At 44.8% G+C, this 17,318-nt stretch overlaps 1 protein-coding gene across 1 annotated transcript in view; it reads right to left on the bottom strand.

The window, feature by feature from the left end:
• Positions 1–2,547: 2,547 nt before the first annotated feature.
• LOC147880318 (uncharacterized) overlaps positions 2,548–17,318 on the bottom strand; it is a 144,377-nt gene continuing 129,606 nt past the window's right edge. The window contains exons 8-12 of the mRNA XM_087371152.1: positions 4,127–4,213; positions 3,962–4,033; positions 3,686–3,730; positions 3,390–3,482; positions 2,548–3,154 (exon numbers count right to left, since the gene is read on the bottom strand). Of these exons, the coding sequence (XP_087227278.1) occupies positions 2,945–3,154; positions 3,390–3,482; positions 3,686–3,730; positions 3,962–4,033; positions 4,127–4,213 (507 nt within the window). The 3' untranslated portion in view covers positions 2,548–2,944. The remainder of the gene's footprint in view (positions 3,155–3,389; positions 3,483–3,685; positions 3,731–3,961; positions 4,034–4,126; positions 4,214–17,318) is intronic.

Below are 17,318 nucleotides of genomic sequence, written 5' to 3'. Positions count from 1 at the left end.
TATGTGGTTCCAAATGCTGATGTAGGGATTGATATGAAGTCATGGATCCAACCGGTAATCTGCATCAAGTATGGACTGTTCGACCACACAGATTCGCCCACGCACAAAGATAATGGCTGGCGACATAATCTCGTAGATTTCAATAAAATCTTTAAAGATTTTGATGAATCTTATCTCTCATACACATGGCATCTTCCTCACGCATAGCTTTGGGCTTGGTCGAATTTTTACCACGTGGCAACACTATCCATGATTGCCATGTCACCTTATCTTTAAGCCATGTAAGCATGCCACATCATCAGGCATCATTGTGACATGTGGCAGTGCCACATCAATAGTACATGTGGCAGTGCCACATCAATAGTACATGTGGCCAGTCCATCTCAACTGCCTAGTCAACACCACGTGTCAACCTCACATCAATAGGGGACACATCATCATGCCCAATCATCACACTGTTAGAGTTTGATCTTCATGGGAGGAGTCTTCAACCTTAGTGATGACTTGGTTGCATCTGGTTGGACCTACATCATTGTGTTGAGGTGGCCATGATGAGGTGGCCACTTGTGTTTGGATTCTTCTCTCAGTGATTGGTCCTTTTTTAACAAATCATCTTATTTTTGTAGATGTATGACCCATTGGGGATGCAAATTTTTGTTAGTACAACTACCTTAAGGTTGGCTCTCATGGCTCTCCACTCTTAATAGGGGGAGGGGACCTCACTTGCAATTGAGATATGTGTTACTTTTTAAATCTCCTATCCAAATTCTTGGTGATTCCATGAATTATGTAAATGTAAGTCTTGTGGTGAATTTCCAAACTTTCTAAATAAGTTTAAGTGGATTTTTTGTAAATTTATTATGAGTAATTGTGTTCACTATACAACTTTAACATTGGTATCACAGCCACCACTAGTTGGCATTCTCAAAATCACTTTCAAATTTTCGATTGGTCTAGGCCACCCTAGTTTTATGTGTATTGGTTGCTTGACTTTGACTAGTGTGTGTTGAACCAATTATCTACTTTTTTCATGGCCAATACACTTAACAACAACCAGGGTCCTTTAAAGAAAGTTTCCCCAAGATGACTTTGAAGATGCACGCATTAGGAAACAAAATAGTTAATTGAAGCCCACAAAGGTGGCCATGGGTGTAGGGCTAATCACAAGCCAAGGGAGTTTATGACTTGTTATAAGCCTTTAGAAATGACATTTCTTTCAAGACATGGATGAGTTAACGTAGGATGCGGTAGTGAATGAAAAAGTCTATCGAAAAGATAAACCATTAGAAAGAGATGAAGACGATATAACTAAAAGGTGAAGCTAAAATCTGTGTGTTTTCTTCTTAAAGGTTCAACCATAGCCTCTGGTTTGGCTAATTATAGTAATGCTATAACATGCTTTTCCAAACAAATAATTGAGTTTTGGATGCAATTTTGTTGTTGGATTAGAACTAACATGCATGTGGGTTAGTCTTGATACGATTTCTAGCATGTCCAGCATGTTATTGGTCCATATTGCTTACACATCTATTGAAAGAAGAGGTAATTCACATGTTATCTTAGCATTCTAGCCTTTCTTTGGCTAGATATTCATTTTGGAGATTTGGTGGATTCAGGGGCCTTCATAAAATACTTCTTGGGATTTCTACTTTTTCCAAAGTTACTTTGAATCGTCTTCTTTGTATGGAGTCTCGCTTTCATTTTTTGGCCTTGTAATTTCACTTTATTAATCTTTTGCAGTAGGGACAGAGAGATTGCCCACCTTGGTTGGCCAGCCTTGAGCCAACCATGGAAACCTCACAAATCAGCAGCAGACATGCAATTCCTTGGGATAAGAGATGAGCAAGATACAGTATTGAAGACTCTATGAGTGAGAGAAGAGAGAGCTAGAGCTAGAACAAGTGTGCAGAAGAGAGGAAGGAGGAAACCCAAACGGTGGCGTATGTACCAGTGTCCAAAGCTGGAGCCAAGAGCTAACAAAAAACCCAAACAGTGTCATATGTACTAGTGTCTTGCAATGTTCCACTTTCCGGCAGCAAATAACCAAGGTAAGTATTCACACTAATGGCAATCTAACCACATATTTTTTGTCTTGTCTTATCTTATGGTGAGGAGATCCCCATGTCTGAATGGCTACTGTTGTAGGGGTTGGTGATTTTTTATAATCAAGTAGTCTCTCCCCCATCCCTAATATATCAAATTGGGATTTTATTCCCTCTTTGCTGTACATATTTCAATACTGATTGCAAGGTTCAGAAAGGTGCAAAGCTTCTTTCCTTTAACTTACCCTGTAATATATATTATGGTACTATACAGTGTGAACCTCGATTCTGGATGGCAAAAAGGGCTTGAATCTTGGTCAGGTCAGGCAACCCAAGACGTAATGCAAAGCCCAGTCTTCTTTGTTAGAATGTAAAATGATTAAACAATAAATGAGGTCATTAATATGTGAAGTGCCAAGGCATCTCTTCCCTGCAATAAGCAAAAATAGCTGCCATGAATCTTGATGAGACAGTGAGCTGAAATGCTATATGGCTGCTAGTTGCTGTAATACTTTTCCTTTCATTCAATTGTACTATTCTTTGTTACTCAATTCTTATTATTCTACTGAAAGCTAGTTTCAAAATTTTTATTAAGGGTTCTTTATTTTGTGTGAGGTAGGTTCAAATGCTTCCTCAACTATTGCAAGAGGTAATGAGAACTGCCTCCACACATGAGACACTGTTACTCTCTGCTTAGTCTGATCTCCAATAATGGCCAGTCACCCTAATCCGACGCTTCATCAGAAGACACATGACATGGTCCTAGGTTGAGTACTGTATGAAGAAAATGGGAAGATGAGTGGGAACACTTTCCCATGATAAAGGTATCCTAGTTGTCAATGCTCATATGCGGTAGGTTCATGAGTTTCACTGCCTCCTTACAACTAGCATATACACTAGGATCACTCTACATTTTCATCTTCTTCATTATCTTCCTCAGTGTCATCCTCAACACGAGGGCCTGAAGTAATATGTCCCTGGTGTGCAGATTTGGGTTGATTATTTGCTGACTGCAGACCTTCTACGTAAAGCGCTTGCTTCTTTTCGTCATCGATAGCAACTCTCAAGTCAATTTCTGCAACCATTTGCTCCACTTCCACGTCTGCAAAGTCCTGAATGCCCATCATTGGAATTAGCAACCCAGGTACATATGATGTAATTACAGTGAGCACAGGAAATCAGAATCAAATCATACGCTTACCTTTTAATCACATCTAAATCTCCATTGACCATAGAATTAGAAGTAAATCCGATTCCTAAACGAACTGAATCTCCTAAGCATGAGGATTTTCATTTGCTCTGCTGACAAAGTTATTAAAGATTGTTGAATTTGACATTGAATATTACCTTTGTAGCTTGCTCAGTTTTTGTTCTATAACTGATGTATCTTATAGTCTCAATTGCCACTTTCTTTGCAACGAGGAGCCACTGCTGAGCCAGCTGCAAATCCAAGCAGATAAAGATCAATATTCCCACAGTGGTTCCAAATAATTGTTTCTCGAGACAAATTAATTTGTTATGTATTCATTCAGGGATGAAAAGAGGACGTTTGCAAACAGAAATTCCAAAGACATTAAGTTCTATTTTCTGAAAGAAGCAGCCAGTTGTGAGCTAGTGACAAGGTTCAAGGAAGGGAATAATACATATCCTATAGGTGCTTCTTCTGCCAGATTTGCCTCTGTGATACCCTGAAAAGTAAGAGCTACATGTTCATAAACAAATTTCTAATCATCATCTGACTAATCATGTGGAAACTTTACTGTTTCAGTTTTGTCTTTTTATTCACATTGTATTAAAGCAAAGGGTTTATGTGTGCATCCTTCAGTTGCATTTCGGTGCCTTTCTATGTGTGCAAAAGTAGGCAAAAGTAACATACAAGAACTGTCTATGGTAGGATGGTAAATTATACAAATGCTTACATCAAGGTAAACATCACACAATTCCCAACACTTTAAATCTCTTTCGGTATTCGGACTGTAGCTCTTCAATGCCTGATAAGAAGAGCGATTATAAGATCTTGGGGTCTAAATTTTCTTCAGCTCATTAAGTATGACAAAGGCAAGCAGCTAATGAGATTGACTTACAGTGCAGAGCTCGTCATTAAAGACCTTCCGAGCTTGTGTCCAGTCATTTAGTACAGGGTCGTTGTGACCAAGTACATGAAGAAGTGCCTGAACAAAAACATGCAGAATGTAACCAGACTTTTACATTTATTTGATTTCCTGGAAGAATTTACTTTGAAGAGTTATTATAAATATCGAGACATTGCTAACACAATCTTGAACGAGTCCCTAAGAGGCACTATAGGTAGAAATGTTTTATAGATCCCTTTATAGAATAAAAACTGTTAATCAAACCTCTGACTGAGAAATGGAGTTCTTTCGATCTTCCGAATCTGGAGGGAGGGCTGCATATTTTGGATCTGGAGTTTACAAAGTAAGCTGTCTTTACTGAGGTTTTGGTTGGGGATTTGACTCGGGTTTGCAGGATTGGAAGCAGTCTTTTTTCCATGATTTTAGCTCCTCCATTGGTGCTCATAGAGAATAGTTGTTTTTTATTGTGATTTGCCCTCATTGCGGAGAACTCTTATTCATTTGGCCTTCATAGAGGGAGATAAGGCGACCAAAGAAGAGAAATGACCTTTGTTCTGAACTGCATATATTTGATCAAGGGATGCTCTATTCCCAGCTAGATGTGGCCTATTCGAATCATTTTGTGGCCTCACCATTGGGAATTGATTTTGATGTTGGACCTGATCCACCAAGCATCCATACTTGGATTCACATTGTTTCAAGTGTTTGATATTAATGCTCCTACCTCTAGGTTCTAGGTTAATTCTTAGTTTCTCAATTTGCAACACCTCCATATGAGGGGAATCAAATGAGCATGTCATAGACAGGATATAAGGGAAAACGGATCAAAGAGCAGCCACCGACCAGGCACTGGTCAGCCAGGGTGCTTGCCTCCTGACTATGTAAAGGTTGCATCCCTGTCCTACCTCATCTTGTACAGTGAGAGTTGTGTGGCTACTGACCTCTATTCTGGAGAGTGTGGCTTGAGGAGCACATCTACACTTGTCCAATCTTGCAGCAACCTGCCTCATGTAGCATCTTGCAAAGGAACCGATTTCTCCATTCCTCCATTCTTGTCTTCAATTTTTGTGAGTCAGCCTTGGTGATTATTTTCTCCAGCTCGATGCATAAAAGCCAAGCTTGTTCACTACTGAAGACTAGTGGCAAAAACATTCTAGACTGGTGGATGCCAATCTCCAAGTAAGTGTTGTCCAAGCGCACACGATTTGAAGGAATCACTCCCAGCAGTCACACAAGGTGTCTTACCACGTGCAAGACAGTGTGCAGCAATCGCTCCATGAAAAACAGTGTGCTGTTTTGGATGGAAGAAAACAGAACTGCTGCAATTTATTGTTCTAAGCAGAGAGAGATTTGCAGCCAACTAGACCCTTCTTTTGGATTCCTTCATTGATTCTCCCCACAAGCCTTTGGGCTGCTTGGCCAATCTTGGACTCTTAATCATCTCCTCATTCTTCAGCTAGATGATATATCTCTGCTCATTATGGCATTTTCATATACAAAGGCTAAAAATGTCAACGCCACTCAATCTTCGCTTGATGCTCCAAATTGTTCAGTGTCAAAGCCACTCTCATTGCAATCAAGCAAGTGATCAATCAGCAACAAGAATGGCTGCCTTGGAAGAGTGACCTTAATGATGGTGTGATATATCATGTTATGGTAACCTCTTAGAAAGTCTGCAGATGGTAATGGACACATTCTTCTTTCTACTGCATTGATGTTTTAACCTTCCCTTCATCCTCACCCTTGCCTTTTGCCTCAACTTTGCTTCCACCCCCTTTGCTTTTACCCTTGCTTATATTTTTCCTTATACTTGCTACATACCTTGTACAAAGAGGTCACATTTATCATTAGAGACCAGTCCCAAAATCATGATGAGAAACTTTCGCAGGACCCTTCTCCTAGGATGATACTTCTATTTGGCTTGCAAGTTCTCACTTGAGGGGAGAGTTAACTTGGTTATGCTCCACCAAGAGATAGGATTTTACTTTATTGATCATATGAATTAGTAAATCTAGAAATCCACTAATGGCACAACATCAAAATGATTTGGAATTGAGTAAAACTCAATTCATTAACGATTTGAATTCGTCGGCTTAAGGAATTTGCTACAACATTAAATTTCCCCTTCCTCCATGTCGATTGGATATCAAACTCTCGCCTTATTTCAGCCCCACCTACTTTTTCTTCCTTTAAGCTTTGTGGCTGATTGCAAATCCTTTTGATACTTTCTTGATCAATAATTATCTCAAACTTAGCACCATATAAATAGTGCTTCCATTCCTTTAAAGAATAAATTATAGCATACAAAATCTTCTCATATATCGAGTAATTATGCGTTGAGAGCAGTCTAACTTTTTACTTTCAAAAGCTATTAGTTAGCTCTTTTGTAAGAATAGCATTCCAACAGCAAAATCATAGGCACCTATTTCAACCATGAATGGTTCATTGGGATCCACTACCATTAAGACAGGAGCTGCAGCTATAGCTAACTTTTCCTTTGAGGTTCATCCCATTTAAAGGTACCTCCCTTCCCCTTAAGCTAATATGTCATCTGAACAACAATTTTGGCATATTGTTGGATGTCACAGATGCCCTCTAGCTCTTTTTCTGTTTCCATTTATGGCAGAAGCTATGGGTATCTATATTAGATCTCAAGCTGATATTTTTGGACTGAGACTTCCTCTTAGACGGGAAAAGAGCTTCTAGATAGTGAGCTGGCAGATGATATTGCTGTCTTTTTGGATGCCACACCACAGATGCTCACTTCTTTCAGGACAGCCTTGGATGTATTTTGTATCGCTAGCGAGGGCACATATCAATTGGCATAAATCCAATGGCTTTCGGATCATTGACGAGGACACCCTGGATTGGGAACATGACATTGGCTTCACTTGGGTTCGAAGGGATGTTCTAGTCAGGTATTTGGGATGCCAAGTCCGTATGGGTATCTCTCCATCACAACAATTTGACCCTGTGTTGGCGAGCGTAAGGAGAAAGCTCCTCTTTTGGAGTTCGGCCAAGCTTGACCTTGCTTCCAGAGTTGTAGTGGTTAACCAGGTTTTTTTAGCCATGGCTTAGTTTGTATGCTCTTGCTGGTGCCGTTCCAAGGATTGTATCACTAAGCTGAAGAGACTTGTAAGGAACTTTTTATCTAGTGGACTTGATGGCACAAAAGATGTTATAGCTAGGGTGGCTTGGGACACCTTGATTCTCCCCACACGGGAAGGGGGTCTCAATATCATAGATTCAGATTTATAGTGTAGGGACTTGCTCTGCAAGATGATGGTAAGGGGACTTATGCCTCGGCAAGAGCCGTGGAAAGATTTCTTTATTCGCATCATACAGTCTTATACACCTACTTTGCGAGGAGACTAGATGGATTTTCGCTTCAGCCCCCACCTCACATCTTCTTCCTCCCCTCTTATGGTTGCTATTCTCTGAAGGCTTGGGCCAGCTTCAGGAGTACTCTTTAGAGGGTTTCCCTTTCCTCTCGTGAAGAGATCGACAAGCAACCTATCATGTGGAATGCTAGCATACTTAATGAGCATGGCCGACCACTTGGTATCTCTTACTCTGATCCAACAATGTCTGCATATGAGCCCTTGCTACAGCAAGGCGCTCCTAAATCCAAACATCTGTGGGCCTCTTCTGCTCTTCCCTCTGAAGGGATGCTAACTGCTGGCGTTTACCAATCTCACGTCTCCTGGAATCAGCGACTGTATGATAATAGTCACTAATTCCGGATAAGGCTGCAGCTACCTAAGATAGGCGGACAGCTCCACCCTCTTTGTGAGAAATCCAAATCTGTAAAATATCCTCGTGAGGCTCTCCTCTGCATAAAAAGCATCCGGAATCCTGACACTGGCAGAGCGTCTTCTTCGATGAGGCTCAAGAATCTGCAACACGCATGTCTCCTCTACCAAAGCAGATGCACATCTACTTGGTACCCTTCATGTACCTCATGATGCACTTAACTGCCTCCCAATGCGTCTTTCCTTGATAAGCCATATATCGGCTAACAACTCTCACTGCAAATGCAATGTCTGGTCTAGTAGCTATCATAGCATACATAAGACTCCCAACTGCTGATGCATAAGGAACCTTGGCCATCATGGCCTTTTCCTCATCTGATTTGGGACTATCTGTATGACTCAGTTTCACATATGGAGGCAATGGAGTACTCACTACCTTCCCCCCCACCATATTGAAACGCTGCAATACTTTTGTAACATACTCTTTTTGTGAAAGCCAAAGGAGTTTCCTACTCCGATCACGCGTGATTCGCATACCAAGAATATGACCTGCAAATCCCAAATCCTTCATATCAAAGGCCTCATGCAACTTGGTCTTTAATGCATCTAGCTCATAAGTATTCTTGCTAGCCAATAGCATATCATCCACATATAGTGCCAAGATTATCAGGCTATTATCCTTAGCCCTTTTAGTGTAGAGGCAGTAATCAATTTCACTCCTTCTAAAACCCTGGGACCGAATGAAAGCATCAAACTTCTGATACCATTCTCTAGGCGCTTGCTTAAGACCATAGAGACTCTTCTTGAGCTTGCAAACTAAATGCTCTTTGCCGTTTTTTTCAAAGCCTTCCGGCTGTACCATGTAAATTTCCTCATGCAAATCCCCATGCAAGAAAGCTATCTTGACATCCATCTGCATAAGCTCCATATCCTCTGATGCCACTAGTCCAAGCATGCATCTAAGTGTGGTCATCTTCACAACCGGAGAGAATATCTCATCAAAGTCCACACCCTTCTCTTGCTTGAATCCTTTAGTGACTAAACGGGCCTTGTACCTAGGCACATCATCACCTGTGACCTTCATTTTGTAGACCCATTTACATGGCAATGCTTTCTTTCCATGTGGCAAAGAAACTAAGTCCCAAGTCTTATTCTTCATAAGTGAACTCATCTCTGATTGCATAGCATACTCCCACTTGCCTTGATCCTCGCGTATCATAGACTCTCTGTAGCAAGAAAGCTCCCCACAATCAGTAAGCATCACATAGTCTACCCCTGGAACGAACCTATGAGGCGGTCTAGACACTCTAGATGATCTTCTCAAGGGCATTTCAGCTCGCTGTCCCACCTGCATATTAGCCACATTTGGCTCATCATTTCCACCAATAGATGATCCATCATCTACCCTTGATTGTATGCCTGTGGGAGTACTTGTGGTACCATTTCTCGCACATTTGGTGCATGGACAGCTTGCTGTCTATCAACATATGCAGGTGGATTCACATCTTGGAAAGTGATTCTCCTCATTTCCACATCCCTCATGGGTGCCTTATGCATCTTCTTCTCATTGAAGACTACATCATGGTTGTGTATGATCTTCTTTGCTTTTGGATCCCAGAGATGATAGCCCATCTCTCTCCACTTTCACCATAACCCAAAAAGATGCATGTCCTAGACTTACGATCTAGCTTCTTTCGAAGCTCTTTTGGCACATGCGCATATGCCTCACACCCAAATATATGCAAATGAGAGTAAGAGGGCTTCTTGCCACTCCATGCCTCTTCAAGAATACCACCATCCAAACTCTTACTAGGTGATCTATTGATCACATGCACTACAGTCTTTATTGCCTTAGCCCATAAACCACCAGAAAGACTTGCATTGGAAAGCATGCATTGCAACCTTTCTTGAATGGTACGGTTCATCTTTTCTGCAGCTGGATTTTGCTCTGGAGTACGAGGGGATGTGAGCTCCCTCTTAATCCCACGTGTATCACAGATACAGTCTTTATTGCCTTAGCCCATAAACCACCAGAAAGACTTGCATTGGAAAGCATGCATTGCAACCTTTCTTGAATGGTACGGTTCATCTTTTCTGCAGCTGGATTTTGCTCTGGAGTACGAGGGGATGTGAGCTCCCTCTTAATCCCACGTGTATCACAGAAATGCTGAAAGTCATGAGAGAGATACTCTCCACTATTGTCAGTCCGTAGGCATTTAAGCGCTCTACCTGACTGATTCTTAACCAAGGCCAGCCATTTCTGAAATACCTTGAACACATTACTCTTCCGAGCCATAGCATAAGCCCACACTTTCCTAGTTGCATCATCAATGAATGTCACATAGTATTCAGCCCCGCCTAATGACCGTGTAGGCATGGGACCACATACGTCTGAATGCACCAAATCAAGCTTTTCAAACTCTTTCTTTCCCCTTCTTTTATGGGCTGATTTAGTCTGCTTTCCAGAGAGACAGTGCTCACAAAATTCAAAATCAGAGAAACTCAAATGTGGTACAGAACCCAAACGGCATAAGAGTTTCATTCCATTTTGGCTCATGTGCCCCAACCTGCAATGCCACAAAGAAGTGCTTGGCTGCTCAGTTATTGTAACAACATGATTAAATACCCCTGATACATGTAAGGGATACAAAGTCCCACACTTGGTACCCCTGTCCAAAAGCATAGAGCCCTTCTGAATTTTCCAACTCTGAAAGCCAAAAGTGGTGTGAAAACCAGCATCATCTAGCTGATCCACTGAAATAAGACTCTTGGTAAACTTAGGCACATATCTCACATGTTTCAAAATAAATGCAGACCCATTTGCAAAAGAAAACTTTGTCACCTACTCCGACTATGTTACATGCATAGTCATTTCCAAGATACACACAACTTGTCTTTCCACTGTCATAAGTGGAGAACCATTCTTTATGGGGAGTAACATGGAATGAAGCACCAGAATCCAAAATCCAATCCTGGGAATATGCATCATCTGAAGTGGTAAGAAACTCTGCAGACATGAAGAGAACGTCATTGTCACTATCATGTGTGACTGCATTGATCTCCTCGATCTTCACTTTTCCTTTGTTCTCCCTTGGACTCTCTTCCTTTTGATTTGCACCCCAATTTGCTTTCTTTTTCTTATTCTTTTGCTCTCGTTTCAGCTTGTAGCAATCCTTTTTCATATGGCCCTTCTTGCCACAATGGTAACACTCAATGTTCCATGCCCTGGATTTGCTACGAGACTTCCCTCTTTCTTGGGACTTCCCCCTGAACTGTGATCTGTCCCTTTGCACATTGAAGGCTGCATCCTGCTTGTTGCCATCCATAGAATTCCGTCTAATCTCCTCGGCCAACAAGCTACCCACAACATCATCAAATTTTAGTACTCGACCAAGTGCAGAGTTACTGACAGCTGTACGGAAGGTATTCCATGAGGATGGCAATGAACATAAGAGAAATATTGCCTTAGTCTCCACATCAAAATTCATCTTCTGAACCTGAAGCTGGCTGAAAATAATATTGAACTCATTCAAATGAGAAGCAATGGAGACCTCTTCCTTCATCTGCAGCTCAAACAACCTCTTCATGAGGTAAACTTTATTAGAGGCAGTTTCCTTTTCATAAGTGGCACACAGTTTCTTCCACAAATCTTCCGTAGTCTGTTCATTTACTATTGTGAAATAAACTGACTTTGCATGATGAAGTCTAATAGTAGATTTTGCTAATGCATTCAACTCATTCCAATCATCCTCAAACATATTTGCAGGCTTAGCTTCAATCCTTGCCAAGGGTTTAATCTACTTCTTTTGAATAAGCACATCCCTTATTTGTTCTTTTCACAAAGAAAAGTTTGTCTCATCAAACTTTTAAATGTTGAAAAACTCCTTTTCAGACATGGAAGAGGATGCCATGATGCAAATAAAGCAAAATACCAAATGCTAGTGCCTATAAGAGAGAATCACACCAAATACCAAGTGCACTCAAATGTGTATGCCATAATAGAGTGAAGTATCACCAAAACTCATGTCTCAAAGCATCTGACTCATGTGCATATACTATGCATCCATATGAGCAAATCTGGCCCAAAAGAAAATGCCAACTGTAATGGCAATCCAAAATGCCAATAAGTTGCAAATGACTCAAGCATAAACACCGTCGTCTACTGAAGTTCTCTTAAGATCACCTGCTCCTGCGAGCCCTCCCCCTCCCTCCCGCAACCTCTCCCCCCCTTAGCTCACCTCCGCCTCGACCGCCCTCATCCCCTGCCTCTCCGCCCTCACCCCCTCGCCCTCCACCTCATCCTCGCCTCTACCGCCTGCACCCCCTCGCCCCTCCGCTCTCACCCCCTCGCCCCTCCGCTCTCACCCCCTCGCCTCTCCGCCCTCACCCCCTCGCCTCTCTGCTCTCACCCCCTCGCCCCTCCGCCTCACCCCGCTGCGCCCTCACCCGCCCTCCCCCGCCCTCACCCCTCGCCTCTCTGCCCTCATCCCCCTTGCCCCTCCGCCCCACTCCGCCCCCTCGCTACGCCTCACCCCCCCAGCCTCTCCGCCTCACTCCCCCGCCCCCCCGCTTCGCCCGCCCCCCGCCCCCCCGCTTCGCTCCTCCCCGCCCCCCGCTTCACCCCCCCGCCCCCTCGCTACGCCTGCCCCCGCCCCTCCCGCCCTTCCGCCCCGCCCCGTCCCGCCCCGCCCTTCCGCCCCGCTCCCTCCCGCCCTCCCGCCCCGCTCCCTCCCGCCCCCACTCCCGCCTCTTCACCTCACCCGCCCTCCATCCTCAGCCCCCACCCCCGCCACCTCCGCCTCCCACCCTCGTTTCCACCGCCCTCCGCCCTCCATCCTTCCCGCTCTCCGCCTCCGCTCTCGCCTGCGCCTCCGCTTCCCCCACCCGACTCACGTCGCCCCGGTTCGCCTCATCCATCTTCTTCACACCCAGGCTCCACCCCCCCCGCATCTATCCCCCCCTTTTTTGGGTGGCAGCCTCTTCTTCATCGGAGGTCTCGCAGTTTGTCTTGGCGGTATGGCGGCTCCCTGCCCGGAACCGGAGGCCCAGTCGGATCCTCCCTCTCCAGATGCCTACCGCGTTATCTTGACAGAGCAACAATCGTCTCGGGTTCAGGAGGTTGCCAATGACTTTGCCCTTACCTCTGTCTATGGCAGAGTCATTGGACATTCCCCCTCCAGATCAGCCATCAGGGACTGGCTCCAGTCCACTCTCATGCTAGAGGACGGCCACATTGAGGAGGTGGCCCTTTTGGGAAGGGGCATCTTCTGGCTCAAACTATCCAATGCGAAAGCTGCGAGCAACCTGATTGCTGGTTCCCCCACTTCTGTGGATGGAAAGATCATTATGATAGTCCCTTGGTACCATGGATTCAGTGCAGCGGATTTTGATGCTCGGTTCCACATACCTCGCCATCCAGTGATGCTAGTTTTTCCAGGTCTTGCTGCTAAGCTGCGGCCGATTGTCAGGGACCTGGGCTCCCACTTTGGCTGGGTTATGCACGACACTTTCGCCGACACGGTGACTACGGCATGAGCCCCCCAAGTTCGCGTGGCTGTGGCGGACCCTGCGACTCTCCCTGCAGTGATCGAGATCGTGACAGATGCCGGCAGCATCACCCAGAGCATGGTAGTCACCGGACAGCCAGGCCAGTGCCTGAGGTGTCACGGCTTTGGGCACTTGGCTACTATTTGTCCATGATTCGCCAGTTCCTCTCGCCCCCCCCGCCCCCTCCCCCTCCGCCCCCTCCCCCCCCTCCGGGCAGCCACGTCAGGAGGAGCAGAGGCAGCCGGAGTCCGGTCCAGAGTTAGCTGGCGGTTGGACTGAGGTCAAAAGGAAAAGAGGAAAGAACAAGAAGATTTTCGATAAAGGCAAGGAGGCAGAGGTTACCCAACCTCTGCAGCAGCACCTCAGAGACCTGACAGGCAGCCGCCCCAGGGTCCTGGGAGAGCTTCTTCTTCGACGGTAGCCCGCCTTCCACAGCCTCCGGTCCCCCTCTCTTCCGCTCCCCACCCCTTCCCCAGTCGCACCCCCCTCTTCCCGACCCGCAGCTTCAGCGCCCGCCTCTTCCTCTTCAGTCTCCTCCTCCTCCTCCTCAGCCCCAGTCCCAAGTGCAGCCCCATCCCCCCCCCTACCTCTCTCAGCTCTCCTGCAGTGTCAGCTGTACCGATGGTTCCTCAGCCGAGGGCAGCCCCCACTCCCCCTCCTCCACCCCCCCCCGCTAGTCGCCTCCGTGGAGTCTGAGTTGCCTACCCCCCAGCCACCTCCCCCTTCCCCTCCACAGGCAGGACACCCTGAATCTACACCACCACTGGAGCAGGCTTCCCTGTTCGCTAGCCCCTCAGTTGCAGACTCTGGTGGGCCTCAGCTTCAGGAGAGAGAGCTTCCTCGCGACTTTTACAGATCTGGCCCCTGGGACTACTTGGATGTGGCCGACCTTGGGACCTTCCCTGCTTGTCTCGACATCAGTATCTTCCTGCTTCGCAAAGGGGCGGATGGGAAGATCGCAGCCTTGGCCCCGAGGGATGGCCCTAGCTTCACGTACCTTAGCGACGGCACCGAGACTTGGACAGACGACTCGGTCTGGGAGGCTCTCAGAGAGCAGACGCACGCTCAGGTTTGCTCCTGGATAGGCCCGTCCGGTGGACAGCTTCTCGAGACTCAGTGGTCCGAGGTGACGTGCGCCTGCGGTGGCGTTGCACCGCCAAACGCTTCAGATTGATTGTCATCCTCAGGCCCCTCTTTGAAAACTTCATTGCAAGTGCCTCTGTATGCATTTTGCCCATTCTTGAAGTGTTCTTTCTTTCCTATTCTTATAAGACACTAATGATGCTTTCTAATGAGGGTTGAGGAAGATTCTTCAAAGTAGTTACCACATTGTCAAAATCCTGAGGCATGCTCTTTAAAAGCATTGCCATAGCATCATCCTCAGTGACAAGGGAATTAATGGAAGCTAGTTGTGTCATAATACTTCTCATAGTTTTGACATGGGCAGCAACATTATCTCCCTCCATTTTAAGTTCAAAGAACTTAATTTTCAGATTTAATTTGGAAGTATGAGAACTAGCACCAAACAATATGTCTAACTTGTGCCATGCTTCAAAAGGGGATTCCAAATCTGAAATGTGGTGTCAATGATGGCATAGGCTTTCTCAATTCTCTTTGCATCTACAGGTGTAGAAGTAGAGTCAGTGGCTTTTCCTTTACCTTTTGTTGTAGTTGATTCACCTTCCTGAGAGGTTTGAGTTCCTTCCTTGACTAAGTCCCATAGATTTTCCTTCATAAGCATAAACTTTACCTTCATCTGCCAAGTATGGAATCCTTGGCCATTAAACTTGTCAATTTTAAAAGTAGCCATGAGAGCGTCTTACCTTTGTCAGGCCTCTTACAAAATGACTAATCTTGTGGAACAAAGGAATCTCCCTCACCATACAAATGTAGATTGCTAGAGATAAATTCAGAATTGTTTAGCATATTCATACCCTGTTGGCTTTTCCCAAAGTTTCTTGGTTGGGGTCTTCTTCACTTTGAAATTTTTCCTTCTTATAGTCTTCTTCAAATGATTAGCATTAGAAGAACCTTCAGAGCTTGGCATTTTGACAAAAGATCAGTCCCAACTGAATTTCAAACTGAAAATGCATTCTCTGATCTGTACTTTAGCATTACTTCAATCCTCAAGCATCACTCTAGCATTTACTCTAGCATCAAATGTCCAAAACTGTCAAAAATGCATTGCAGTAGACTAGCTCAACTTGGAGGGTACAATTCACACAACTGAAGAAGAGTTTAAGAGGGCTTTCTATGCAAAACTAAAGCTTGAATACCCAAGTAAGCTCACCACAGAGCATTGCTGAAATAGTGTGCCTTTTTGTCTGGGAAAGTTGCATCATCTTTGACTGTCTTTTCTCTGATTTCTTCTTGCTCTAGCAAGCATTGGCCTTCAAAACTCATCAGCAGCAGACTCTAGGCATGGAGCAACTTGTGCTAGGAGGACTCATGCAATGGTTGAGCAGAAGAGCAGAATTGCGCATTTTTTTGTCAGAGTTTGCTTGAATCAGTGCAGGTGGAATACTCCAAATCTAGAAAAATGCTCTGGGCCAGAGGAGCGCCCCATAGTATAGAAACTCCAGCTGGAAGGACTTGACAAAAGTCGCAAGGAATGGGGAGAACAGAGCTAAGCCATTTATGAGAAGGAAGGACAAAGAAAGCTCAAAAAGAGGTGGAGAAGATGATGAGGTGGCACTACCAAAATGAGTTCTACAAAGCCTACCAACTCTGATACCAAATGTAGAAGAGTGTGGGATAGAAGAGATGCATCATGGCACAAAGAGTGAGAGCACAAGTGAGGCAAAATCCATGTATTAGAATAAAGTAATGACCTCCATTTTATAGAAAGAGAGGATGGTGTAGGCACCTCCCCTAAATCAGTGGCAATTAGCCCCTACATCAGTGGGACTGGCCTAAATCAAAGGAACCCCCCATGTGAGGGTCTTTGGCTTACATCGCCACTTAGGTCACACACACTAGACACATCATAGCACTAGATGTGCCTCTACAACATACACACACGCACATGTGACTTCCCTAGATGCACACATGCACCATAGAGCAAGCCCTTCACCATACTTATCCCAACATCACTTTGTCCACTCCCCATTCTTTATGACATGGGACTTAGTGGCTTGGCTTTCTCTTACGGGGCCTCAGGTCTTCTATGAGAGACTTGAATCTCCTCAGGCCATTTGATTCAACGTCATCAGGTTGAGTCCTATTCTTTGGATGTGGTACCACACCTTTCTTTTGCAGCTCTACATGCCTCTATGGATACCTCTTGGGAGATTTTGGCGAGCATAACAGCCTGGCATATCTAGAGAGCCAAATGCACAGAGGCATTGGAGGAAACTCAAGTTCATCCCTCACACACATTGGCTAGTATCTGGACAAACACCATACATACCTTGATGGCCGTATGGACGAGTATGCAGGAAGACTCCCATGCAGCCTCAGCTAGGAGGGCTTCTTTCTTTAGGGAATGGAAGGATTCTCCCTTCTTCTCTGAGACTCTTACAGGGTTGAGGTGGCACTTTCAGCCTCAGCCTTGGTTGTTTTCCACCAATTTTTGAGGGGCTTTATTTATCCTCATGGTTTCATGATGTATCCACTTTGAGCTTGCTCTCGCGGGTTTTTTCTCTTAGTTAATAAAAGTCTCTTTCTTGCAAAAAAAAAAAAACTAGAAATGTACTTGCCACTTGTGCAACCAAGTGTCTACCACTTGGTCCCTGATTTCTGATCTCCAGGATAGGGGTCTGGTGTAATGTTCGGACCCAACACTAAAGCTAAAGCATCCACATGAGTAAGCGCTTGAAGAGTGCTAGTCAGAAGCGAAAGAGAAGACTGAATCCCTTGGAGTTGTTGTGCTGACTCCGTATAAT

This window comes from Dipteris shenzhenensis, chromosome 32 (genome assembly GCF_047967505.1).
Source record: "Dipteris shenzhenensis isolate YYH24624 ecotype China chromosome 32, Dip_SZ_1.0, whole genome shotgun sequence".
NCBI classification, from domain to species: domain Eukaryota; kingdom Viridiplantae; phylum Streptophyta; class Polypodiopsida; order Gleicheniales; family Dipteridaceae; genus Dipteris; species Dipteris shenzhenensis.
The sequence above is the reverse complement of the archived record's forward strand: the minus strand, read 5'-3'. Positions and strand labels throughout refer to the sequence as shown.